The 27,883-nt window shown below is 45.8% G+C and overlaps 1 protein-coding gene across 1 annotated transcript; it reads right to left on the bottom strand.

Moving 5' to 3' along the window:
- Positions 1-332: 332 nt before the first annotated feature.
- LOC144175227 (uncharacterized) lies at positions 333-27,297 on the bottom strand. Its single transcript, XM_077704332.1, has 6 exons — positions 27,240-27,297; positions 26,919-27,180; positions 18,190-18,299; positions 12,047-12,070; positions 11,661-11,723; positions 333-577 (listed from the first exon to the last, which is right to left on the bottom strand). The coding sequence occupies exons 1-6, from the start codon at positions 27,295-27,297 to the stop codon at positions 333-335; spliced, it is 762 nt and encodes a 253-aa protein (XP_077560458.1).
- Positions 27,298-27,883: the final 586 nt, after the last annotated feature.

The following is a 27,883-nucleotide window of genomic DNA, read 5'->3' as shown; positions in this document are numbered from 1 at the left end:
TATCCCTTGTGTACTAATTTCCTGTATTATATTTGCGTAATGTCTTGTTCTTGTTCAACAAAATTGACAAGTGTGAACATATAAACCGGGCTTAGACGTTTACATTTGGCTGTGAGTATATAAGACTATTGCGCAATACGAATCTTACTTTGGCCCGGTGGCTGAATCGAGTTACGCACAGACAGACGGACAGACAGACAGACATACGGACAGACAGACAAACATACAGACAGACCAAAATTTCTGGGTTTAAGTAGCTCAAGAAAGACTATCGTCTTTAACAATGCACTGCAATGTAACGTACGGCCTGCAGGTATCATCGATTCGGAAGCTTACCTGTGGACACCCTGGCGTGGACCGGAAACGTCACTGCCTGCGTCTTCTCGTGAGCGTCGATCCGGATCCGATGTACTGAAAGGCATGTCCACTCCGCCTTGACTCCGCACATTTCTCTTCGGGGAGCAGAGTTCTCCCTGTTCCTCGAAATCCGGTCCGCAGTGGCAGTGGCGGCCGATGCATAGCTGGCCGACACCTCTGCACGGGTTCTGGATGCCGCAGCTGGCGTTCACGTTCATAGCTGCGCGCGGGAATAGGCGTTATCCAGTTGGCGGGAAATAAACTTGGCGTATCTAATATCAGGCTATCCTTTGCACTGGGTAACATGGTACTAAGCTACAATTAGAAATTCTCGAATCATCAGCCTACATGAAAAATAGGGAACAAGTTGTTGTTTTTAACAATCATTCTTCTCATAAGGTTGCCGCTGATACTAGCGTCACACAAAGATCGGCTTTGTGTCCCTTTCTGTTTTGTTGATTAACTACATAGTAAATGATCTCCTTGCAAATGTTAGGCTTTATGCCGGCAATTGTGTTGTTTATTGTGAAATTGAGTCCCCGAAGGACCCAGTTTTGTAAACGAGTCGCTAAACAAGGTTGTGTCTTGGTGCAAGGCTTGGCAAATGTCAATCAATTTAAAAAAAAATGGTGCACATATCCATTTCTCATTAGAAAAAACAGATAAAATTTTGAATACCCTACAAATAATGCTATTCTTTTTGAGGTTGAATCCTACAAATATCTTGGGTTTTGGATAACAAACGACTGGGCAAGTAACTTTCAAGGATAACCAGAAACTATTATTTTGAAGAAGGCCTTTGAGGCTTTCACCACCATCCGTTCGTATTCTTGCATATAAATCGATAGTGCTGCCAATACTTGATTATTGCACTGTCATCTGGGATTATTTTACTCAAGTTAACACTCATAAATTAGAAAAAATACAAAGAAGAGCAGTTCGCTTCGTATATAAAAGTTATGGACGAACCTCGGTAACTGAACTGTTGGTTAGAACTAACTAGCCTTCACTCTCAGAAAGAAACCGTGTATAACGATGAGTTGGTTAAGGGGCATTACAAGGACGATGTTGGAAAAATTATTTCATTTTCTTCAGGTAACGCCACTAGACAAAATAACTCCGTTTCGTACCCGCAATAATTGCTTCAATTTTTTTTTCGTTTAGCCCTGCAGGATTTGAATTGTTAAAATAACCATGAAGTCGCAAAACAATCTTTAGTATCTTTAGCCGCATGCCTGGAACAAAAGATAAATAATTTTACTAGTGTATTTGCTTTGTTTTCCTCTCGTAAAACACGAGTGATGTTTCATCTGCATGATTGTGTTACGTTTGCTTAAGTTCGTAAAACGCAAGTGATGGTTCGTTCTTTGCCATGTGTTATATGGCTGCCCACTGTGTGAAATGCGGGGCTTGTTGTATCTCTTTGCCTGGTGTTATATGCTTATTTTTTTCGTCTGTACCCACCTTCCCAATCCCTTCAAGGGATCGCAGTACCAATAAATAAATAAATAAATAAATAAATAAATAAATAAATAAATAAATAAATAAATAAATAAATAAATAAATAAATAAATAAATAAATAAATAAATAAATAAATAAATAAATAAATAAATAAATAAATAAATAAATAAATAAATAAATAAATAAATAAATAAATGCCGAGGTGCCGACGTTGACTTTAAAAGTGAGACAGACAGACAGACAGACAGACAGACAGACAGACATACAGACATACAGACAGACATACAGACAGACAGACAGACAGACAGACAGACAGATTATGCCAGTTCTCAGATTCAATCCTGTGTAGATTCAATATTACCCTGTTTCAACCTAGGCATCCCAGGTTACAAGGCTTCCGTGCCTGTCAAAGTTAGGGCCCTATTCGCAAAGACAAATTTTAAGTGCGGAAGCATTTCTACGTGGACACAACGGGGAAACAAGTCTGTCCGTCCGTAACGCTGGATATTTCCGCCGCATATAAAATGCTATTAAACGTACAAGAGCTTCCTCACTTCAGTATCAGGTTGATTATTCTGACACTAAAACAATGCCTTCACAAAAATGCATTTGTGTTAAGCACTGATACCCGTTTATCCCTTTTGGACCCGGTGTTCTTAATTTAGGACATTAACTATAATTCCCCTAATACACCGAGAACAAAATCAAAACAGCTAGTTTTCTGCGAAATAGTTCTTAGAGGGTGTTACTTGCAAGATATATTATCATTATTGGTTTTTCTACAGCCGAGTGCTTGACAAAGGGAGGCATTGCAGCGAAGACTAGGCTGACGTCATGGTGACCCAAAGGAACGAAGTCCTAGCTGGACGACAAGGCTGTAAATCTAAACATACTTGCATTCCCGGTATTATATTTTGTGTGGGTCCAGTGCTTTCTAAAGTTTAGGAAAACAGGCAAGAAACTTTCTTTCTTTTGGAAGTTAAAATTTTAATTATCTGATGACCTAATTTGATGCCTTTCTGCAAATTGCTAATTCCTTGCACCACAAGGTCAATTTCTTGTTTGTAGTCCCATGGGGTCCAAAAGTTAAGTAACACACACAGAATAAGTTGTTCGCTCGAATAATGTATTCAGGACTAAAAGGGTTAAGACGAGCTCGGGGCATTGCGTTTTAGTGAGGTACTTGGAAATTCGACCGAGGTATTTAGTAAAAGGCCTGAGGGCATTCATACTTTCGTGACCAGGATGATTCTACTGCCCACCAAAGCCCTTTCCTAATATTGCACATTACACTACAGTGAAACCGACTTTACAGGGTATTGATATTGTTACGTGGCGGCAGGTCGAAGATGAGACGAACGATGTGATGGGGTGAAGCGATCTATTTACATTATGTAAATGGCGGCCGTGACCCAGCTCGGGCAAGGTTCGCGCCAGGCACTAAGTCGTCGTCGTCATCGTTCTTGGTTGAAGGTTCTGTGAAGCATTGCCCATCTGATTCCCGTAACAATATTTTATAAAGATACGTGCGTTTAGGGGAGGTACTTCATAAAAAATTCACGCATCTCCACGAAGGTATTCATGACGAGTGGGGGAAGCACTGGGGATCGTTTTTAGCGTAAATCACCCGTGAGAATGCTTACTGCTGCTAAAACGACTTCCAATCCAATCCAATACAATACAATTTGATTTAATCCAATCCAATCCAGTCCAATCCAATTCATTTCAGTCCACTTCAAATCCAAATCAATCTTATCCAATTCAATCCAATACTCCTCGTGCATGCGCCGCACGGCTCTACAAGAGCGCGCTCTCTCTCCCCCTTTCTCTCTCTCTCTCTAACATTTTGTGAACCTTTTAATTTGTTCTTGTTAACCTTTTGGGAACCTTTTGTTCACAGGTGCTTCGATTTACATGGTGCTGTGCGTCTCTCTCTCTCTCTCTCTCTCTCTCTCTCTCTCTCTCTCTCTCTCTCTCTCTCTCTCTCTCTCTCTCCGTCTAACCTGTGATCCTTTAATTTTGTTCTTGTTAACCATTTGTGAACATTTTGGGCACAGATGTTTCGATTTCCACGGTGCTGTGCCGTGAGCACGGACGCCGGATGCCGGACAAGCCTCGGCATTAAGGGGCTTCGCAACTAAAAGCTTTAGGGACTTTACACTATCATAACAGATTTTAATTATCCTAATATTATCTCTCTAGCAATGCTTTTATGTTCAATGGTGAAGCTGACTTTAAAGAAACTGTACTTATACAAGAGCCACGTATGTCTACGCATTAACTGGGCACTCCTAGTTGGGAACTCTAAATTTTATTTATTAGTTAATTCATTTCGTATCTTAGTGAAAATGTTACTGTTTTTTACACAAGTAGGACGTCGCATAGTCAGTTGCTGTAACGGGACCCACACGTTAGGGTACGTTGCTTGCTGTGGTAGTACTTCCTTAGGTATAACGAAAGTACTTTTAACAAAATCTTTCTCACAGTTTTTTTTTACTTCGCAATTATCCGTTCTATGAATTAATTACTCGAACACACATATAAATTATCGTTACCGTGTGTACTTTAAAAACTCGGCGCTTCGTTGCTACGGGGCAAATGAAGTTCTCGTAAAATTGAGTTAGTTCCAAAAGGACGCAGCTATTTCTCGCTATGGCTGCTTCAAAGCTTAGTGGCATGCCTCCCCACCGAGATAATGTAATAAGTATCTCGCGCTGAGAGGCTTGTTTGAAGTCCGCGTCATAATTTCTTCGGCTGCCTTCTTACCACTCGCTTACATTATAGAGGAGTGGTGCTTATGGGTAATTCATGTGCGCTGCTCTCTAAATGTTCGCAGAAACACTTTCACAATTCGCAGTTTTAGACTCGTAGCGAATTCGCAAAATTCCAACTGGCGGGCACTTGTAGACATAAACCAAAGGCTTGAAACTTTAGATACAATATTGCCCGCAGAGCTGTGGTGCGTGCGTCGTAACAATATAATAATAAAATAGGTGCATTGGCTCTAACGTTGTGCAACTTTCGTTTGAGCAATGAAACCAGGAGAACTTTGTTTAGAAGATATAAACTTTAAATCAAAACTTAAGTAGATTGTTTAGACGCAACTGAACATGCAATTCCTTCAGCTTGAAGTCATTCATATTTTGCAACAATAAGAAAGAAATTCGAGTCTACAAAAAAGGCTGTGATGATGCTTTTTTTCCTATAATATTTCTTGGGAAGAAATGCCCCGAATTTCGCGAAGCGTGATTGCTGGTCTGGGATGCATAAACACAGCCACAACAATTGCTTGGTGAGAACTTTTCTCAAAACCACTTTCTGAGAAGCACCTTAATTTCACATCAGAATGACGCGGTCTACACACCATACCAGGAGACAAAGGAACATCTGGACTATGTTAACATAACTGGCCCCGTAGAGACTTATACAGTTCAGCAGCAGCTGCGCATTATCTGAAAAGGTAACCCCGAGAACTCCCTTGTAGCGTTGCGCAGAATGTAGGCCCCTGGCGAAAACAAACAACAAGAACAGTTCAAGAACGGCGAGAGATTGAAGGCGCGTTACTCAAGACACCGCAACACCGAGTAAGTGAGGAGTACTTTACGATGAAGCGGAGACGCTAAACCGGATCCTTTCACACAGAAGAGAAACGAAGATGCATAGCCACTAGGTGATAGGAATGCAAGCCCTTCGAAATGTTTCAGACGGGGAATGCCTGAGCGATAAACACCCCTTCCACTGGCAGGGCTTACAAAGAGAAAAATAAATATTAACACCTAGTATTTTCGTATGCAGCCTACACGTCTCGAACGCCGGCCACCGCAAGGCCGGTACCTTTCAAACACCGCTTCTGCGACGACGGGCGAAGAGCAGCCCTAGCGCAAGACGCAGGAACCCCTGCTGCGAACATGGACGTTTCGTTTTAGGCAGCGAACCCTTCCCCTCCCACAACCACTGCCCCTTTGGGAAGCCGTAGCGCCGTCCTTCTATGAATAATGTGCCCAATCGTCACCATCATCATTATCATCATCGTCGTCACCGCCGTCATTATTATTATGGCCATCATCGTCATTTTTTATCTTTTTATTTCACGCGGTATGAAACAAATAAGATAAACTGGCAACATTATTGGTTACAACCCTTTTTCAGATGCGCTGGGGGAGCACAGAAATGAACACAGCTGTCTGTAAGTACTGAAAGCGCTACTTTCATAATCTTTTTTCATAACCTTCATTGGCTTGTTTTCTGTAGCCGCTTTCGACGAACACACCGTTTTGTAACGGGTTAATATGTCGCTGCGCTGTTTTGGTGTGTGCAATGGTATTGAACGGTGTTTTGCCACTGCTCATAAAACCATTTACTCTCAACAAGGCAGTCGCAGCGAAAAATGTAGCTATTTGCTGTCAGCCGTGTTTTTAAGACTAACAAAAAGTAACTGCAGCCTCACCGAGGGACTGTTGCAGTATAACTCAGCGCTTTGAATAGAGTGGAACTTCAAGCGTGTTTTTACGACGTTTTGTTAGTTGGGAGGCGTAGATAAAAATTCCGCACATTCCAGCAATTTTTTATCCTCCACTCATCCGATAAGAATTAGCACCATGTGCAGAAGATTTATAGTGACGCTACATACTTTAGCTGAGCGTTCATTCGATAATTCCTCGCTCGCGCGCTGCGAAGTCGTGCACGGCACGCCAGCATGATCAATGTGTTCCCTTTCGAACAGAATAGCCTGGGAATTCTCCAAGAAAATCACTTACGGAAGACATTTCGAAGCATACGCTACGATTGTTGGCAGTACTGATAAATATCGAGCTTCCATTGACACGCGATGCTTTATTTGCCGCCACCGAGTTGAAAACACGGTTGTCGGGATCGCGACATTTGCAGGCGAACGGGGCAGCCGAAGTGGAAGCAAAATCAGAAGCCAGTTTTCCAGATTCACAGCGGACTATTATATGACAGTGCGCTCGGATAGTCCAGGCCGCACTACATTAAACGTCAATAACACCCTGCCCGCCCCCAATCCCAATCACTGACAGGTAAATAGTTCAATATAGTGTCATTAGATAAGAGCTCCGTCACTGAGGCACGCAAGGGAGCAACGGCGGCCGTTTTGTTGTCTATTAATGTTGCCAGATTGCCGCTTGTGCGGCCTCACCGCTAAATTGGACGAAGTCATTTGTAAACAACACTGCCGAAGACGCAGCAACACGGCACTTTCGGACACACTTCTGCAGGCGAACTGCTGCGGAGCGCGTTATCTTTGATCCGCATTCGGAACGACGCCAGTCACGCACAGCGGCAGATCAGGCAGGACAAGCTGGGACTACCACAGTTGACCGACAGAAAAAGCATAAACAGGGTGCCCACGAACCGTCGCAATGCAAATAAGTGTCACGTGATGTGAACTGACCAACGATCACGCCGGCGGCACGTAACAATAGGAGAAAAAAGTGCCGATACTCTGTAACCTTATCTAGTGACACTAGTTCAATCTACCAATTACTCCGGGTTCTCAGTGCCACCCGCGCAACGTGAAAACCCAGGGAATCCTAGCACCTTGATGACAGTCCAAGAATCGTCACGAGTTGCAACTTAATACTAGATAAATAGTTTCCCGTCGCTATCCAGTCCCCCCTCCCTCGCACCCCCGCATTTTTTTAAAACGAAAAACATTCCAGGTAAAGCTTGTCTCAGGAGGACGCTTCGATGGGCTAGCTTTTTCAGACTTTGTTTTAGCACTTGCGCAAACAGGCTAAAACGCTAGAAAGGGGGTATTGCTCATCCTTTACTTTGACTCCTTGTCTGGTCTGCTTGCGATAGGTCGACAGGAGTATTGTTGCTCTGTAGTTCGGATTGAACGTCACCTCCAGCAGCAACTCTGTACAAGAAATAAAGGTTTTTCAGGCGCACAGAGCGACAAAGGGCCGAAAGTCACATTTGTCGTAATCAGCGCGATTACGACAAAAAGCGATGCGCCGCACGACGGACTCGAAAGAGCTTTGACGCGGCAGCTAATCTATCCTGTTTTCAGCGCTCAAAAAAATTATTTGTTATTCTTCGCTGTAGCTAAAGAGGGTAGTACTTATGAAGCAATAGAACTTTCCCTCAATAACTTGGGCTCTAAACGTTAATATGCAGCCAAAAGTTTGGTGCACATGTACCGCAGCTATATGACCAGAAGTAAGTAGCAAGGTAGGCTTGGTGGTTCGACAACAAAATTACTGCCCGTTTCAATCCTCGCACAGCTGAGTTAAAACTTTGCCCGACGCCCATGTTTAGATAAATTACCCCGCACCCACTACGAGGTCGACGACTTCGCAGTAATTAAGGGAACGGCTCTACCGCAAGAACTTCCTCAGCCTAATAAATGGGCTTGCACCTAATATGCCGGCAAGTAACAAGGCGGAGTCATTAGTTAAATAGAAATTCCTGCCTATTTTCACCATTCCACCACATCGTTTTTTTTGTAGCTACGCATGCTTAACCAGAACACCCAGCAGCAAACACGAGGCCGGCGACTTCGCAGAGACCTGGAGTAACGACCTTGCCGGTAGAAGATTTTGACCCATGTGACTAAACGTTAAAGAACACGAGGCTGCGCAATAACCTAATAAGCGTCAAACATGGGACAATTACAGGAGCATTGCGAAACATTTGTAGGCCCATCTAAGGCCGAGGGGACACTTCTTGACGTCCAATTATTTTCGGATTGTATACGTGCAGGCCGTGCGCTCAGCTTATTGACAAGCTCGTTAGAGGGTTCAACGAATTATTCCTTAAGAATTCAATAAAGCGTTTATACGGCGCCAAACGAAAAGCAAACTTGGGGATTTTAGCACTTCGCCGTCGTGTAGATATGCAGAAGCAATATAATGTGTAGAGGCGTTCACTGCTATTTAGCTGCATGCATCGATTTCGAGTTCGACCAGGATTTCAGTCACGCTTCCCTAGTGTGTTCGTGACCCGCCGCGATGGTTCAGTGGCTAAGGCGTTGTGCTGTTGAGCACGGGGACGCAAGTTCGATTCCCGGCCACGGCGGCCGCCCATCTGATGGAGGCGAAAAGCAAGAACGGCCGTGTGTACGAGATTTCGGCGCACGTTAAAGATCCCCACGTGGTCAAAATTCATCCGGAGCCCTCCACTACGGCGTGCCTCATTGCCTGCGTTGCCTCGGCGTGTTAAACCTTACAATCAATCAATCAATCAATCAATCAATCAATCAATCAATCAATCAATCAATCAATCAATCAATCAATCAATCAATCAATCAATCAATCAATCAACCAATCAATCAATCAATCAATCAATGACTTAATGAATCGATTAATGACTCAATCAATCAATTAAGTGTGTTCGTGTTTCTGATATTATCACGCTTCCGATTGTCACGTGTCAAGGGCAATCCCCTAAGAGGGAGTGTGTCACTAAGAAGACAAACACCTTAAATTTAAATTTAGCGCCAAACTGGTATAATTAAGGAGCGCCCTGTATGAAAGCGGCATCTGGACCAAACATGTAATAGAAAATTTAGCCAATCCACGAGCGCCGTGACTGAGTGCAATGGCATGAAGACCAAATACGGAAGACGTTTGGTAAAGGTGAGAGGAATCCGCGAAGCCCACGGGGTAGCTAAGGGAGGAGCGCCAGGAGAGGAGGGGGTGCAGTAGAGAACGAAGAGGCGCCCGGAGCGAGGTCCGAGACGAGTAAACCAGGCGTGACGCTGCCGGGACGCTGACGTCGCAACCAAAGCCCGGGGGGGAGCTGCCTGACGCCGAATCGGTTCCAGTCTTGGCGGTCCCAGCAGCGACTGATCGAGTGCCTACGCGTAGCCTCATCGCACCTTCGACTCACGGCTCGACGGCCCCCACAACGGCGAAACTACCGGTACCAGGCGCTGCCTCGAAGCTCCGACCTCAAGACACAAAGGTGTCGATGCTGCGTCTTCACCCCGAGGTAACGAGCACGAGAACTGTGCTACAGCTACGCCGTGACGGCCAGGGCAAGTCGACGTCACCGAAACGGCAATACTGGGTAGCCGTAGTGGATTAGGACATTTTCTGTTAGCACTTTATTGAACGCCATTTCAGGTTTGAAGTGCAAAGATTAGTTGATGTGTTAGTCTGGGGTAGCTGATACTTGATAGTTTTATTAGTTGTTTGGTTTTTCTCTCGTTTTGAGTGTGATCATGTTTGCTTTGGGGTTTCGGCATTATAAATTTGTCCAATCCTTCGCACGTCTCCTGAGTTTGTTCTTTCCTGCGCGCCAAGACCGTACGTGACACCAATACCGAAAGTTAATTTTCTAATCCAAATTAAGCTAAGCCTTGGTTAACGTGCAGGGCCGTGGAAGTCCACGAATAATTTTAGATCACCGTGAGATCCCTCGCATGAACCTTTGAAAACGAGTATTTGTCTGTCTGTCTGTCTGTCTGTCTGTCTGTCTGTCTGTCTGTCTGTCTGTCTGTCTGTCTGTCTGTCTGTCTGTCTGTCTGTCTGTCTGTCTGTCTGTCTGTCTGTCTGTCTGTCTGTCTGTCTGTCATCCTAATTGGCCTGTAATATTACTGGTGAGTCTGCTCACTACACGATCACGCATCCACTAGGAGCTGGTTGCGGAGCGATTGGTCATTGGTGAACAATCAATGATTCACCTATGGATCCCCCGTGTGGGACTGGTGAGTTACGGAACCAAACGCATCCAGCTATCTGTGACCCACAAATTTCTAGTGATCTACCGGTGACTAAATACTTCACCATTTTTTAAAAGTGAAAACCAATTGTAAAGGACGCTGCACGAAGGAGAGAAAATACATTCGGACGGCCACTACCCGTCCGTGTTCTTTCTCTTCTGTCTGCAGCGTCGTTTACACCTAAATTATACTTTTCAAAAAGAGAGAGAGAGAGAGAGAGAGAGAGAGAGAGAGAGAGAGAGAGAGAGAGAGAGAGAGAGAGAGAGAGAGAGAGAGAGAGAGAGAGAGAGAGAGAGAGAGAGAGAGAGAGAGAGAGAGAGAGAGAAATACGTACTTTATTTTAGACCTGTAAGAGAGCACTTTTGCTGTCTGCATCAGTGCTGACCTATGAGGGTGGTTGGGTCTTCACGGAGGGCCGGTGAGATGGTGGGAGAGTCTGCGGTAGTTACCCAATACGCCCCTTGGAGCCTCGTCGGCATACACAAACGCGGCAAGAGAGATTCATAATAAAGTGAGGGTGGTGATGTCCCGCGTTAAAGGTTGCACCCAGTCAAAGTACGTCGTCGGGCGAATCTCCTCTGGGAGCGTATGGAGCGTCCCAGCACGGAATAGAGCGTAACACTGACAGTACCAGACCAAATGTGCGGCAGTTGCAGGCCCGCGACACTGCAGACAGAGTCCTTCGGCGCGGTCGTTGCCGTAGAAGTTGTGGCGAAGCCACAAAATTATGTGCCAAAACTGGTCCAGCAATTTACCGCAGTCACCCCCTTAGGCACGTGCTTAGAGGGTCCCGGGTAATTTTTGAGTCACTTGTAAATTGCGGGTCAAGGGTAACTCATAGGTACGTGGCCGGCCCTTCGTGATTTTGGCGTAACGAGCAATTTGTGAACGCGGTAGGCCAGGCCCGGAGGAAAGCGCGTGGCCGTAATTCTGTGTGTGTGTCATTTCTCAGGCACATCCGCTTTGAACTTTGTCCTCTCACACTCCGACACCCGCTCCTCCTCCCTCTATCTCCAGGGGCCCTGCCCCTTCGGTACGCGCTTTCATCTCCCTGGTGGGTGGCCTTCGACACAGCCTCGCAGATTACAGCGATGGGTCACTTTCGCTTGAGGGGTTAAAAAAAAGATGGCGGTACAGAAAGTGAGTACTAACGTGGCTGGTGCATCCTCCGCAAATTTGCGTTCTTCAAAGGGCTTGTTTTCGCCTTGTTTGAGCCTGAAAGAAGAGAACGCTGGCCTTAGAAGGTACGCTTCATGAATTTTATAAATAGACCTTCCGTTAGTATGAACAGTCCTCAGCGAACATTTTATTGCGGGTCGAGGGAATACAAGAGGGGAAAGAAACGGACAAGTACACAATTACACAAATACGGGCAAGTTTCCTAACTTGCGTACAGTAGTACAGCATAGTAATAAGCGTAATATACGAATGCGTTATAAATCGGGCATAAACCTCTGTCAAAGAGAAAGCACCGCGAACTGGGGAGACGTGTTACTCACTGCATTTTTTGCTGCGAGAACCGCCAATGGCGGACTTACCTTCCAGCGACAGCCCTATCAGATCTGAAAAACAAGAAAGAGAAGAAAAGTAAAGGGCACGTCGGCGGCGCAGGAGGCGATACGACGCCGGCCATCATCACGAATGAGCATCGTACGCCACCGCAGCGACAAGAATTCTCAGCGAGCACGCAGAAGCATTGCCTTCGCGTACACGATTAACGCCTCTTTGCAACGCTCTTCTTGTCGCGTAGCTGGTTAGACCCTACTTTGATCTCTTGCCGGCATAGTTCCAAAGCCTTAGATCTTTCGCCCCTGAGACTCTTGCACTTCCCATTTCTCACCTAATTTCGTTGATCCCTCTCTCAGCTTGTATCTCTTTTCTGGCCTGCTCTCTCTCGGACCTTTCTTCCTTTTCCCCCTCCCTTCACAGACGTAACACGAAGGCAATTTTGTACGCCGGCTAAACACTTTTTTGTCTAATAAGAGCTTCCCATCCATCTCTCTATCTCTCTCTCTCTCTCTCTCTCTCTCTCTCTCTCTCTCTCTCTCTCTCTCTCTCTCTCTCTCTCTCTCTCTCTCTCTCTCTCTCTCTCTCTCTCGATCGCTTTCGTAACCTCACTGTTGCCATCTATAGGCACGAAGTCAACAGATTAAAATTTTGATGCCGCCACAACTTCTCAATCTCACGTTACATAGAGGTGGTCGGTTGATGTTTCCGCCGTCGGCACAAATCCTCGTTCAAGTCAGCCTGGCGAAATTTTCTCTTAGTTTACAATTTGTTTTGGCAACATGCAGCGTTCCGGAATAACGCATAGTATTCCGGCAGCACAAAGTCCAAGCAATGCGTCCAAATTCTCTCTAACCTCACGTCACATCTCGCTCTTTTAAAAGCTTCCCTTCTTCCGTAAAGCACTAGCAAAATATTTCTTCAACTCCCCACACTCTACTATCTGAGGCTTACATTTTATTCGGCTTCCGAGTTTATCCTTAAGCAATTCGCCCGCCGGCTCAGTCGGAGCGAGGAATACTACACCTCATTCATAAATATTTGTGACGTTGTTCTTAACATTGGAATCCAATAACCGGCGTGACTGCGCACACGCCAGGAAAGTCAATTAGAGAGGTGTATTATTACAAAACTTTCGATTACTACGAACATTGCACAACCTGCGAGGTAAAATTTTTGCGTGCCATAGAATACATCCGCTCTAGCGGTATTCTCGATTTTCGTTTGATCTCAGCCAGTGCCGTGGTTCTTAATCCATTCATGTGTGAACCTTCTTCTGAAAAGGCGAGCGAAACCGCTCAATGCCCTTTTACAACCAGTAATGCATTTTTGTCATTCATATGGAGATACCTAGTTCATGCTTCATGAACTGGAAGCTTTCTTTTATAACACCTTTGATAGCTCGTTTCACACTTCCACTCACATGAAGATCAACCCAGCTTAACGTGACGCGCAATACGCTTTGCAAAGAGAATACAAACGCAAGGGGAGGGTTTTTGTAATCTGTACTATTCAGTCTAATCCCCTAATCGTATTATTCTTCCGCTGTGCTACATGTAACTGCGTGAGCCACACTTTCTGTGTGCTGAATCTGTGTGTGGGTACCGAAATTCAGCACTTTCCGCGGCACAACATGGAGCCTGATGTGTCACTAGTAATTTCTTCGGTTGTTTTTAAGGCGACTTCAAAATATAATATATTATAGTAACATAGCCCAGCCTATCCCCTTTCACCAGAAACTTTCTCTCTGTTGTCACCGATGTTTACTTTGAGCCACGCATAATAGTGTTAACATAACCCAAAAAGATCTTTGTTCTACGCTTGTGCTTGTGCATACATTGAGTACAGCCAAAACTCGATCTAACAAAACCCTACCTTACGAATTCCCCGATCTAACGAACAAATTCGGATTTCCTCGCAGGTGCCTGTACGACTGAATGCTTTTCTCAACTTGAACTAACGAAACAGATTCAGCGCCATTCCAGATTTAAGGAAGCATTTCGAGAAACAGATGTATTTAAAAATGGAGGAATTTCAAATGTGTTTTGTCAGAATGCCTCGAAGATTATTGCGCCGCGAACGTCACACAAAAGGAAAACAAGAATACGATGACTTTATTTTCGTTTTTACGGAGCTGTACGTGATAAACTCAGCAGTCTCGGGGCCATAATCTTGAAGGGAAAGCACGCCATTATCTATTTAACTTCGACTGGAATTGCGCCGATGAAGAATACCTCAAGATGACCCCGCACGAGAAGTCGGAGGAGGCCCTGTTTACGTAGTTCACATGAAGTCAAGAGCGTTCCGCTCAGAGGGGAGGAGGGACAAACAGCACCGTTTCGCGCGTCTGCTGGGGTGCGACGGCTTGAGGGCAAGCCCCGGATGGCTTACTATTTTCACAACAAACTTTTAACGTATTGCTATATTATCGGCAGGCGAGCGCCGCGGCCGCCGCAATTACGATGCCATGGTGGCCGCTGGGAGGCGCCCCCCTTTACACATCGAATTCATGGAATCAACTGCTTGTAAAATGAGTCCCGATTTTACGTAGTTCTCAATTTAACGAAATATTTCGCGGTTCCCGGTGAATTTCTTAGATCGTCTTTTAACTGTACTTTATTTTTTGTCTGCTCTGCTTTGTAGACTGCCTGCAAGGCCCCGTTCAAGCCGTTCTAACAACATTTTGTGGAGGATAGCTTTAGACAAAACATTGAAGAAGCACCACCCCTATTAGTATTACAAAAGCTTTGATTAATCTTAAATCAGTTATAAAATGTGCTTAGCGGGTAAAGCTGCTGCTGCGGACTGAAACCCTGCCCATCAAAAAATGCGCAACATCTTGGAATGGAAAGAACGGTGCATGGTAATTTGTAATTGAGATACAGAAGAGCCGCGGGACAAAAGGAAACAGAAAGAAACAACAAGCGGGTGTTCACATCGAACTAGATTGTCGCTGTTGACCAGACGGAATGAAGCATTTTTTTTTCTGTCACTCTGCCTTGAAACAATGAACAACAGTCTGAGAACAAATTTGTTAGAGGGTCTGCCGCCGATAGCGCTGCGCAAACAGGCTGCTTCGTGTATGTTTGCGTTTTGTCACGAGACAACGTCACCATCCATTGGCTGAGACCTCTGCTTCAGATCTGCATCACCTTTTACCGCAACATTATGTGATCCCATCTCTGCCTTCTTACCCGCTATGGTTGCTCCCACCCATAAGTATTCGCACAGCCGTGCCAGGAGTGACGCGAAGAGCAAATGTTCCCGCCCTTCGATTCCCGGCCGCGGCGGCCGCTTTTCTGGTGAAGGCGAAAACCCAAAACGCCCGTGTGTACGAGATTTCGGGGCACGGTCAAGAACCCCAGGTGGTCAAAATTAATCCGGAGCCCTCCACTACAGCGCGCCTCATCGCCTTCGTTGCGTCGGCACGTTAAACCGTACAATCAACAACAACAAACAATCAACAAACGTTCCCGCTCCAGCTCTTAAGTTTTACACTATACAACTTCTAGACAGTAAATACGCCGGCCTTAAACATATATATACTGATGGCTCAGTCACAGAAGGATCTTCCACGATTGGTGTTTGGACACCTGCGTCGTGCACTACGATAACCAAAACAACTCAGTCACAGGACGTCATCAACAGTGACTGAGCTCGCCGCCCTCCGTGCTGCTCTTGCATACAACATCACCACGCAGTCACCCAGCCAATGGGCTGTCTTCACAGATTCCCGCGTGGCCCTTCAATGCCTTCAGTCTTTTCCTACTGATCAGCTAGTCTCGGACATTCGGTTTTTACATCCCCAAGCCGCCAGTGCTTGCCATTTCGTCGAACTACAGTGGATACCGGCACATTGCGGTGTATCGGGTAATTCTACAGCAGACAGCATCCCAAGCTCACAATCACCAAGTGGCTACTGCGGCCATACCCTTCTCCAGAAAGGATGCGGCCGCACTTGCGTGTCGTATTCCGCGGCAGGCACACCTTTCAATATGGGCGGATCCATCACGCCGCTATACCCCGCTCTACTCTGTCGACCCAGAATGTACTTTGAAGTTGTGCTCTAATCTCACCAAACACGATGCAGCTGTAATACACCGCACACGCCTGAACGTCGCCTACACTCGCCTTTCTCGTTTCAAGCTTCAGCAGACAAGCTCACCCTTGTCTTATGTGGGTGAAACTTATATGACGAACCCACACGCCCCTTGATAGTTACTTTGGGCAGGCTACCCACATCGTGTCTTACGTTGAATGATGTGCTTGGCCCCTGGTGATGTGCAAAGATGGCTTCACGTGCGACGAAGGCCTTCCTAAGCTTCCTTCGCAGTTCAGGCCTAGTTCACAGTCTTTAACAGTGCCGAGCATTGATGCGACATGTGCTACAGGACCGTGATCATCACATTTGCACTCTCAAACGCTACGTGGTGTCCCAGTGAACATTTCGGTGCTGTGTTCACCATGACTGCTAAGCAAGCTGTCAACGAGCCATTATCGCTTGTGGTCGCTCCGCGGTTTCCTGAACTGGGCTCAAATTGAAAGTGAACATTTCTCCAGTGCGTGTTTACCACTTTTATTTTTCACCTGACCTACTGAACTCATCACCACGTGTAGTCGATCCGTGGGGCCTGAACTCTGCTAAAATTGAAAGCGAACATTTCTCCAGTTCATTCTAACATTTCTCCAGTGTGTTTTACCACTTCTTTTATTTTTACCATGAACTACTGAACTCTGTCTACAGACCTCATCTAGGTGTTTTTTTCATTTGTTTTATTATTAACCTGGCATAGCATGTTAGGATATCTGCTGGACAGACGTCGTCAGCATCATTAAACTGCATTCTCTCTCTCTCTCTCTCTCTCTCTCTCTCTCTCTCTCTCTCTCTCTCTCTCTCTCTCTCTCTCTCTCTCTCTCTCTCTCTCTCTAGGGTCTCCGCACATTTTGTGAGATCTCAGAGATAGTTTATTATCCTTCCTCGAAAAACTTCAAGCAGCACATTTGGTCAGTTGCTTGCGAGTTTGATATTGTAAGCTGTTTAAAACCGACTTTGTCTCAATTTAAAATTGAATCACCACTGCACCGGCACACAAACTATGACCGAAAACTAATAGTATTACGCTAGAATTTGTTTTAGTAAGCGCCTAGAATAAAACATCAATTAGTGCGAGGCATGATTTTCGCTTCAAGGTTAGAATATAATATCCAATCCAATACAATACCATACAATATACAATATACGGATGACGTAGTGTAATGGACACACGACAGACACGCACATACAAAACGCATGTTACGAACGCACACGCATAAAAACTGGCCGTGCATCTGCTCCTTTCGCTGCAAATGTCGACGAAAGTCGATAGTCTTTTGTCAAAGACTTGACAGGACATTGGCCAAGTAAATGCTTTCCTTCGCTTTCCCGCTCACCTCTTATACTGTTACTCTCCTGTCGCACTCCTCCCAAGATAAACACGCTAGAGGTTTGCTCAAGTCAATTGAAATTTACCGCGTTCTACTGCTCCAGGCCGGGTGCCTCTACGCCAGTGCTGCCGCACAGCGGAGACGCGCGTCAATCGAGGCGCCCTACTTCAACGTTTATACAACCACATTTCCTTACTTCACGTGCATTCCAAGCGGAACGTGGAACCTATCTAGTGGAACCTTTCGTAACTGTTGCCGTTTGATTTCTTAAAATGCCGCCAGAAGTTATAGTGGCGTGGGCGACAGCAGACGACGGAGTGATTTTTTTTGTAGCGGACATAATATTTCATTTGTTATCGCGAAAATCAAGCATAATAAAAGGAACACTGCAAATATTCCTCGTGTATTGATTGTCTGCCTCATATTTGCGTAATTTTTTGTCCTTGTTGAAAATGTTGACAAGTATGAACATTGCCACCGGACTTAGCCGTTTAGATTTGGCTGTGGGTATACAAGACTATTGCGCAGCATCTGTTTCACCTTGGCCAGCTGTTGAACAGACAGACAGACAGACAGACAGACAGACAGACAGACAGACAGACAGACAGACAGACAGACAGACAGACAGACAGACAGACAGACAGACAGACAGACAGACAGACAGACAGACAGACAGACCAAAATTTTCCCGTTCAAGTAGCCCAAGAAAGACTATCGTCTTTAAAACGTAAAAGCAAGCAGGGTCACTTACAGTGCCTGAAGGCCCCGAAGGTGCAAACAAAAACCACGGTTCCCAGCACCGCCATCCACATGATCAGCAGCTGCCATGCGTAGAAGGGACCGCATCTCTGAAGCATGTACCTGCAAGGAGAATGGAAGCGGGTGCTGTCAGCCGTGCCCCTTTGCCTCCTTTGTGTACCTTCTGTGGTTTCGAAGCTCTCGTTTTTCTCGCAGTACGATCTCGCCGGTGGGTCACGCCGGACAAGTCAGTGCCGCATCCTTCCAGTAACACATTTGTTCGCAAACAACGCGCATACAAACTAGAATATTACAGACAACTTTTCTCGGGCGTATTTTATTGCTAAAGAAAAGAGCAGGCCTGTACTTGCGATTTAACGTTACTGAGAGGGGTACTGAAACTAATAATTCGATTTCTAAAAACTACTAAGTTTCGCTTCAAAATATGCCGTGAAGACTTCCTGTGATTATGGGCGCTGAAGGTTGCCTGGAAGCAATTTTAAGCGGACGTTATTGCTTCAATTTTGAGAGGACCGGAAACTGCGGCACAGGCGCTCTGTGACGCTGAACTCGCTTAGAGAAGTGTGCGACGTAGAATTGTCAAGCCGGTCAAACTCGGAGTGGCCTGTCCCTTCCGTTTCATTTAGCAACAGTTATATTAGCTGAGAACGAAATCGACAAGCGCGCTCCCGGTATTTGGGTGAAGCTTTCGGCGTCTTTTGTGCAGTTTCCCCCTCCGACGCCAACCGTGGGCAGCAGGGTCCTAAAAATTTTTTTGGATAGTTTTGAATACAATGACAAGGCTGGCGGCTTAAGCAGACAAAAAAATGATGTTTCAGGTTGTCCTTAAGTCCTAGCACCGGTTTCTGGGCTCTCAGCGCGGTGGAAAGCAAAATTGATTCCGTGAAAGGCGTTGTAATTCACAATCGGCAACACGTTGGCCAGTATTAATCAGCGAGTTATATTTTATGGCGTACTAAAGACACGTCAGACCAAAAACCCGAACGGCAAATTTGCTGTCACCAGTCCTTTATATTGTGTTTCACGTTTCATCACGTGGATAGTGCTAGAATCCCTATACGAGCAACGTTTTAATTATTTTATTTGTGACGTCTTCTTCTATATTTTACAAACGCGCATGCACGCCCAATTGATAATGTATTGCACTCCGCGAACGGTATTTTATGCCGGGCACTAACAACGGCTGGTCAATCTGGCCACAAACTAGCCGTAATTGACAAGCGAGTGCCCATTTTTATGCTATTTCTGTTTTTCAATTGTCTCACTTTTACGTACGCGCTTCCATTATAAAATGTCTTACAAAAGTATTCAAGCTTTTCATGGAAACCATGAAAATATTGTAACCGAACGAAACCAAATTTACATCAAGCATAAAAAGAACAGAGACTGAAAAAATTCAAATGTAGGAGAACTTATCCCACCGTACGACGGCTCAATGAACACCGTTTGCTGGATTAGCGATAATTCTCTCTATTCAACACTACCAGTAGATTTTTTTACTTCCCAGTCTACGGTGTTTAGTTCCCAAAGCATAAGCGTGAACTCCCGCCTTTCTCAGAACCCCGTAACAAAGAGTTTTGAGTTTTTTTTTCTCGACGATTTACTTCCGCATCTGAGCCCCAAATGAAGGGCTACGTACGGGACGCCGCGACGAATGGGAGAGGGAGATATGTTGCGGAGAGGCGGTGGGAAAGATAAGCAAATGTGTTCTTCACCCAGACATTGATACACCACTAGGTTTTCGTAAAATCATAGCGATATAATGCCCTGTCCTTAACTGCTGTAAGGTATTTATTTTGTTACTTCGCACTTACCGCCGTACGTTGAAGAAAGGATTTCAAGGAACTAGTTTAAAAAATGCCTGCGACGCTGGTAGGTTTAAATGGCTGAAACATCAACAGACTTGCGTTGAAGTCTCCACCATTTTATACGTGATAACAAGCGATCAGCTCGAAACGTCACCGTCATGAGCTGTGCGAGACAGTGCCCGTACGCAGGGCACACTTGACGATTTCAGATAAGGCATATTGCCACGACGGATGCAAAGAGCACTGCAATTATGTGAACTGCAACAAAAGATTGTAAAAGCTTCCTAGCGTCGTATTTAAAAGTGAGCGCATCGATTTCGTTCATGGAGATGCAGTAACATAATTATACGAACATGTCGGGGCTATTCTGGGGCGCTCGAAATTTTCCAAAAAACGTTTGCAAACGTTTTACGCCCTAGGCTTTCTTCTAACGCAAAACATTAGAGCAACGCGGTGTTTGAAGTTAGACAAGGCCTAATAGCGGGCTGAAGAGCCCAAAATATATCGTCTCAGCACTTCCGTCATCTGTGACGACAAAACATCCTTGCTGTCGTTTTGGCGGAAATTCGAGAGGTAAACAATAGCTCGACGTCCCTGCGTCGTGACCGCTACAGTGCACCCAACCCTGCCTCCTCATGAGCTTCTTTTGACACCTGCGCTTCATCGCCGGAACGTACGGATTTCCTCCGGGAAAATCCCAAGCTCTTTGTAGCCTTCATCCAAGCTTAGTTACTTGTGGCAAACTTCCAAAACAAGAAATCCCAAGTGACTACCAAGAGCTCAAGTAAGAGTAAGACGAAAGATGGACAGGACGATAACTTACAACTACTTGTTGACATGCGATAACGGTATGTTATGTTTCTTGGCCCTAGTAACGTGGACTTGGTAAAAAGGCTATCGATCAGAATGATAAACGACACGCGCTTATTGATTGCACGCTGCCGTTGGTCGCTGTCTCAGCATCAGCCCTCAGCGTCCTCGCTGCCGCTGCGGGCAGCACACTCAGTTGCCTGCTCGGATGAGGTTTGTCACGCAGAGAGAAGGAAACATTAAGACTTTCTTCTGTTCCAGACGTTTTTTCAGCTGCAGAGCCACGGAGGGTATTACACGCCGAAAGAAGTCGGCAGAAAGCACGGTGTTCGGGAGGGTTCTCTAACTGACAGTCTAAAGAAGCACGGTGTTCGGGAGGGCTCTCTAATGCCCAATGTGCACATCACGGTCTGTGATGGAAGGCAAAGTCTGCCGCCCTGAGAAAAGTACTCGTTAGCGCAATAAGGAACACAATTTGGCAAATGCGAATGACGATAATGGTGTGCTAAAAGCACCGACGCCTATTTTCACGGACGGTTTTTTGGGCGACGGACAAGATCAGTATGAAGTGGCTTAAAGGGGCCATGCAGACAAAACAGAAGTTTGGTTCAATCGAAAGATAAAAAGTGCACCGCTGGTATTTCAACATACCCCCTACTAATGAATGTAGGTTACTCGCAGGTACGCAGGCGTAACTCTATGGGTCTAATATTCAGGGTCATGGGCGAGTCCAGAGAAAAGATTGCGATTTCAATAACCACACGGCAGCGGGAGAATGTATACTGCAATGACAGCATGAGCTTTCGTGGTTGCTTTAAGTAGTACTTAGGGCCACATAAGGGTTGGGTGGTAGGGTAGCTGGTAAAGCGTCACTAGTTCGTCACTTTTTATCAGTATCTGGCCTTATTGCTTACTGTTGTCTTTAAAATCACGTTACTTTTATTGAAAAACCGCAGTATTTCGAAGGCACCAACAACTGCATTTAGTTATTACGGTAACTTTAAAGTGCAAACATTTTTCCGCGCTTCGGTAATATTTAAACTCGCTGAACCATTTCGCGAACCGGTACGTGTTGGGATTTAGTCGAACCAGAACTGAACCGGAACGAAACAAATTCACCTGAACCCGAATCGTAACGGAACCGGCCTTTTTTTTCGGTTCGACTCACTCATACATACGCACATCATTATCATCATCAACAGCCTAATTAGGCCGACTGCAGGGCGAAGGCCTCTCCCATTAACTTCCAACAGGTCCTATTTTATGCCACTCGAGTCCACTGTCGGCCACCGAATTTCTGTACTTCATCCCTCCATCGGATTAATAATCTTCCCCTTCTTGTAGATCCATCTCTTGGTACCCACTCTGTTGGACTAATCGTCCACCGTTTGTCGGTTCGTCTCTCTACATGGCCAGCCCAAGTAAATTTTTTTTTCTTTACTTGAACTCTTATATAATCTACTCGAGTTTGTTCTCTGATCTATGAAGCTCGTTTCCTGTCCCTAAGTGATACTCTTATCATTATTCGTTCCATGGCCCGTTGGGCGGATCTAAGTTCGCTTTCTAGTTGTTTAGTAAGTAGCCAAGTTTCAGCTCCATATTTCATCATTGGCAGTATGCACTGGTTGTATGTTTTTCGTTTTAGTTAGAGAGATCGCTTACTTTCATTATTTGAGAATGCTTGTCGAGCGCTCCTCAGCCCGTACGTATTCTACGCCGGATTTCTCTCTCGTGGTTGGGGTGGGCAGTCTGTCCGAGGTAATTATATTGTTGCGCTTCTAGCGCTTCGCCTCCTAAGCTGAAGAGGGCTCTCACGGCATGCTTAATCCCCATTACTTTAGATTTATTGATATTTATTTTTAGACCCACGGCCATGCTTTTTGATTGCAGCTCCTCAAGTATTTTGGCAGATGTTCTGCAGTTTCGTTGATTGTAGGGTTTAACGCGCCGACGCAACGCACGCGATGAGGCGCGCCGCAGTGGAGGGCTCCGGATTAATTTTGACCACCTGGTGTTCTGCAGTCTCACTCAATACACACATACATACACCTGTATGCGTATGTACACACATACACACATGTATGTATGTATGTATGTATGTATGTATGTATGTATGTATGTATGTATGTATGTATGTATGTATGTATGTATGTATGTATGTACGTACGTACGTACGTATGTATGTATGTATGTATGTATGTATGTATGTATGTATGTATGTATGTATGTATGTATGTATGTATGTATGTATGTATGTATGTATGTATGTAGAGAATCAGAAATGGGAAAATGAGGGGCTCAGTGAATTAAGACAGAATAAGGGTTGGCAGTCAAGAAAACCTCGGAAAGCAAAGGGGTAATGCGTTAGGTCATAAAAAGATAAGATGAATTTTTTGAGTCAGAAAGAAAGTGGTGAAAAAATGCCCGCCGGGTGGGATCCGCGCCCACGACCTCCAGAATACCGGTCTGGTGCGATAACCACTACGCTACCGGCGGGGCTGTTTCCCCGCCACTTTCTCGGGTATTTATGTTAAGGTATTTTTGTTTCCTGCACTTGGACATGTCGTAGACACTCGAGTCACGGGCCGGGGATTAAAAAGAAGGCCCTCTTCACCCCGAGTAGTCCGAGTGGCGCTGGCTACCACCCCCAAGTGCAGGAAACAAAAATACCTTAACATATTTAATATTTAAGGAATGCCTTAGCCCTCTTGAAATCACTTGACAGGTGCCTCAACAAGGACAGTTCTTGGATCTGTGTTTAAAATTCTCTGCTTTTTATGTATGTTGGTTGTACGACCCTCGCAGCCAGAAACTGTCATTGCCATTTACGTCCGTGCACACTAAACTCGTAAAGAGAACTATCGCCAGCGCGTGTCTGACAAACGCGCTGAAGAAATCTTGCGAACACCTCTTGAACTCTAGTTTTGACGCTCATTTCCGTCGCCCTAAATCAGCAAAATATTTTGAGAGCGTGATTGTAGCTGTAGCCGATTCGATTCGTGTTGAGCAAAGAAGGCGCGGACAGATCCACAAGAGATGACCCAAAATGACAAAAATGTAGCCGTCATCCCGTATAGGCATCACATATCACACAACCTTAAGGTGGAAGGGCTGGCGGGAAAGTTGTAATGCCGGTTCCTGATAATCTGTCTAGACTCTGCAACCAAGCGTGCCCCGTGAGGAAAAGAAAAAAAACAAATGCCTCGTTCATCACCAGAATTAGTACGTGCGTTGCGCGGAAGGGGTGGTCTACAAGTTGCCCCTTAGCTGTAAAAAAAACAACCTTGGTTCCTGTGTCATATGAACCAGCAAAACAGGAAAGAGAAATGTGCAGCCAAATGTGCAGCGGAGCATGATTTGCGGGTCGGCGGCTGTCTTCAGGGTGTGCTTGGTGAGTGACGTGCTGCTGGCAGGTCGCTTTGGCAAAGGTGTTCTGGCGTCATTGCCGTGACAGATATGACATGAGTGAAATCGTGGGGTATCGCGGCATAAACACATTCGTGTTAAAATGTAAAACACGACAATGAACAACCGTAAGTATAACGTACTCCTTAGTACTAAAGGTTTCTTCCCCCCAAGAAGACTCTGTGTGCAGGAGTGCACCCTTTACAGGCCGCTTGCTTCGTTATACTGGCGTCACTTCCGTGACGGACATGACGTCAATGAAATCTTCGTGTATCCTGGAATAAAACACTTCCGGGTTAAAAAGCATCCGTAGGCCAGACGGAACGGAGCATCAACACTAGCTTACGGGAACACTGTAACAAGGTACGGAAAGGGAAAGATAGTAATTTTGCTATTCATTGCCAAGAGTGCGACGACTGCGAGCCTCCGTACGATGCGTGCTCCGTCATATTTTTAGACGTTGATCAGCGCACGCGAGAAATTGTTGACGCAGCGGAAATGCAGCGGGGAGGTGACTGTGTCAGTACGACACCCATATCTTTGAGCTCGAAAGTGCCGGTATTTTAACACGAACGTGTTTTATTCCGGGATTCACGAAGATTTCACTTACGTTCTATCCGTCACTGAAGTGATGTCAGTACCACGGAGCAAGCGGCCTTTAAAAGGTGCAGCTCTGCACGCAGGCTTTTCTTATTCGAAAGCAACCTTTGGTACTAAGGTGTACGTTATACTTAGGGTTGTTCGTTTTCGAATTTTATATTTTAACGCGAAAGTGTTTTATGCCAGGATACACCAAGATTTCACTGGAATCATAACCGTCACGGAAATGACGCCAGTACACCTTTGCCGAAGCGGCCCGCCAGCAGGACGTCGCTCGCCAAGCTCACCCACAAGACAGCCGCCGTCCCAAAAATCATGCTCAGCTGCAGATTTTGCTGCACATTTCCCATCGTGTTTTACCGATTCCTGTGACAGAAGAATCAACCACAGTTTTTATTATGATGCTCTAGCTCGCGTCTGGAGATATTTTGACCACTCGCTAGACAGTTCCACCAAATATTAGGCATATTCTGTAGTTCCAGGGCACATCAGGTTCTCTTATTATTACACTGAATTTATTGTAAAGTTATACGTATATACTATCACTTTGCATTATATACTGCCCATCTGCCCCACTTTTCTTTTGCATTTAGAACAGGTTAACTAAAACTATATTCCGAGGCAACATATCATTGCTTTTTGGATAAGCATCTATGACACATGCGTGTATCACGGGTGCATGGTGGTCTGCGCAGTGACATGATAAGCTTCATAGTCATTTCAGCGTGTTCTTTCTTTCTATGTCCCGGTGTTGTTAGTAAAATTCAGTTGTAAGAGCTGTTTTCTCTGTGTTTTCTGTGTTTTCTTTGCTGCATTTAGCGGAGTTATAATGCAGCACCAACTAGCTCGTACCCGTAGGTTGTTAAATCATTAGTATTTTTTTCCATTTTTTGGTGCTTCGGTTTTAAGTGCTGAGCCCTTTATGGGCTCGCCTTGTCGTCTTAGTTCGCTAACGCTCGATGCGACTGCCGGAATCAGGCGGCGCAGCGAGATAGCGGAGCGAAGTAGAGCCTTCTGTACCGGCGTCAGGGAGTCACGCTGAGGCTTCGAAAACCACGCGATTTAAATAGTCATAACAGTTAAAACCTCGTGAACCGCTGGCGCTTGTCATACATCTCTCCGTTGCTTAGCGCAAAAAAAAAAAAAAAAACACACCAGGTCCTTTTCAGGCAAAATCTGTGTATACAACCAGCAGCCCCACGTTCATTTAGCTAGGAACGCCCGTCGGGTTGGTTTGTACGATAGTAAGCGAAAAAAGCGGCCGCGCAAGAAAACAATGGCGGGTTCGAAATGCTTCAGAAATGCTCCTGCCGCGAAAGAAAAAAAAACAGCGCGTTCTATATGCAGCAGAAAGGCTCCAGCCCTGCAAGTAACAAATGGCGTGGCCTACCAGACTAGGATGGCCACTCACCGCTCGTAACTCTTTCTCCCGTACCCATCCCTGTTGTATGAATAAGCGTTTTCTCTCTCTCTCTCTCTCTCTCTCTCTCTCTCTCTCTCGCTCTCTCGAAATGCCGCAGAAATGCCGCAGAAATGTTCCAGCCGCGCAAGAAAAAAATGGTGCGTAAGAAACTACGGAGAAAGTCTCCAGCGACGCAAGAAAAAAATTTCGGGTTCGAAATAACGCAAAACAGCTCCAGCATTCGAAATTAAAGGTCGCGCAAAAAAAAAAAAGAAGAAAACAGAAAACAGAACTCCCGCTGGCGCAGCTTCAGGCAGGGGCGCGCGAGCACTGCGAAGGCGGCGGGAAATTTGAAATGCATTGGGTGGCAGCAATGAGCGAATAACGGCGCTGCAGCACATTATGGCGAATCACTGCTCTGCACTTCCTAAAGCTTTCACATTGAGTGAAACGGCTTTACATATTGTTTCAGTCAGACTGTATAAATGAGTGGACTAATTTATGTAATACACGCAAAGAGTTCCCGAAGTCATTCGCTGAGATGAATAGGATTCGATATAATACGGCCATATATAGGTGGGAGAAGGAAACAAGAGTTACAAAGCGGTTATTTCGTACGGTTTGTCAGCGCGTTGCGGCGAATTCCTCCTGGAAGACGACGCGTCACCGCTCCTGCGCCCTATGGGCGTGTCCCACCCCATGGAGCTAGGTGGCGGCGAGCAGGTTCCGCAGGACCCCGGATGTTCGACCTTTACTGCAAACGGCGGCACGCCGGCATGCAGCCACACGCCCGGGGTGTACGAGAACGGGCTTTGCGGAAATCCCGGCATCGCCGGAGCGTTGTACGCGACCCCGCTCTGAGGCCGATGCGGGTTCGGATTGCCAACGCCCGGAACTGGAGGTGCGGCCGGAGGGCAGCGCTGGGGCGTTGATGAAGACGCGGGCGTCGGAGTCGAGCCTGGGTGAAAGAGCGGCTAAGAAGGAGTGAAGGGCCGAGGCCGCACGAGACAAACGCACCGGTGTACGCATTGGCGACAGAAAAGCGCCGTGGAGAATCGTCGGTCCTGGCCACCATCATTGCTTGTGGCGGAAGCTTCATTTGATGCTTCTTCAGCCGGACTTCTAGTAGGAGGAGGACATGGGCACGCGCCCACGCCCTGGTGATGATAACAATGACGATTACGATGACGATGATGCTTATGATACTGACGACGACGACGATCATGATGACGGATTGAAAATGACACGCACGCAGTCGGGCGGGAACCCAGAGAGCAGGTCATGTTAGCACAGCGCCAATGATGATGATGAACTTCATTTGGTCCAAAAACTAAGAAATGGAGAGCAGAGCGGGAACAAGACCGTCGGGAAACACGCAAAACAGGAAGGTTATGAAAAAGTCTGGCCGAAAACTATAATTATTGTCAAGAAATCTGAATGAATTGTAGAGAAATGCTATATGGACGGCAACCAAAACAAAAAAAAAATGAAGGAAGCTCTTACTAACGCGTCAGAATTGAAGGCAACGAAGCTGTACGCAACCTGCACGTCCATCACGAAGGTTTGAGTTCACGATTGCAGCCGCTTTGCTCCTGCTTCGCTGCCGCAACGACCTTTACTCCATCATTGTTGCAGTAAGTGTGAGCTTCTTTCTCTTTATC

This window comes from Haemaphysalis longicornis, unplaced genomic scaffold (genome assembly GCF_048455015.1).
Source record: "Haemaphysalis longicornis isolate Haplotype H1 unplaced genomic scaffold, Haemaphysalis longicornis Haplotype H1 scaffold_3, whole genome shotgun sequence".
In the NCBI taxonomy this organism is placed as follows: Eukaryota; Metazoa; Arthropoda; class Arachnida; order Ixodida; family Ixodidae; genus Haemaphysalis; species Haemaphysalis longicornis.
This window is presented reverse-complemented; position numbering and strand designations above follow the sequence as displayed.

Bases quoted from the DNA above. Each gene is read 5' to 3' on its own strand.
- LOC144175227 (XM_077704332.1), bottom strand. From the start codon at position 27,297: ATGGTGGCCAGGACCGACGATTCTCCACGGCGCTTTTCTGTCGCCAAT. The intron at 18,300-26,918 runs GTGGGACACGCC...TTCTCCTTGCAG, and splicing joins CCGCCACCTAGCTCCATGGG to GTACATGCTTCAGAGATGCG. The intron at 11,724-12,046 runs GTAAGTCCGCCA...CTCTTCTTTCAG, and splicing joins GATAGGGCTGTCGCTGGAAG to GCTCAAACAAGGCGAAAACA.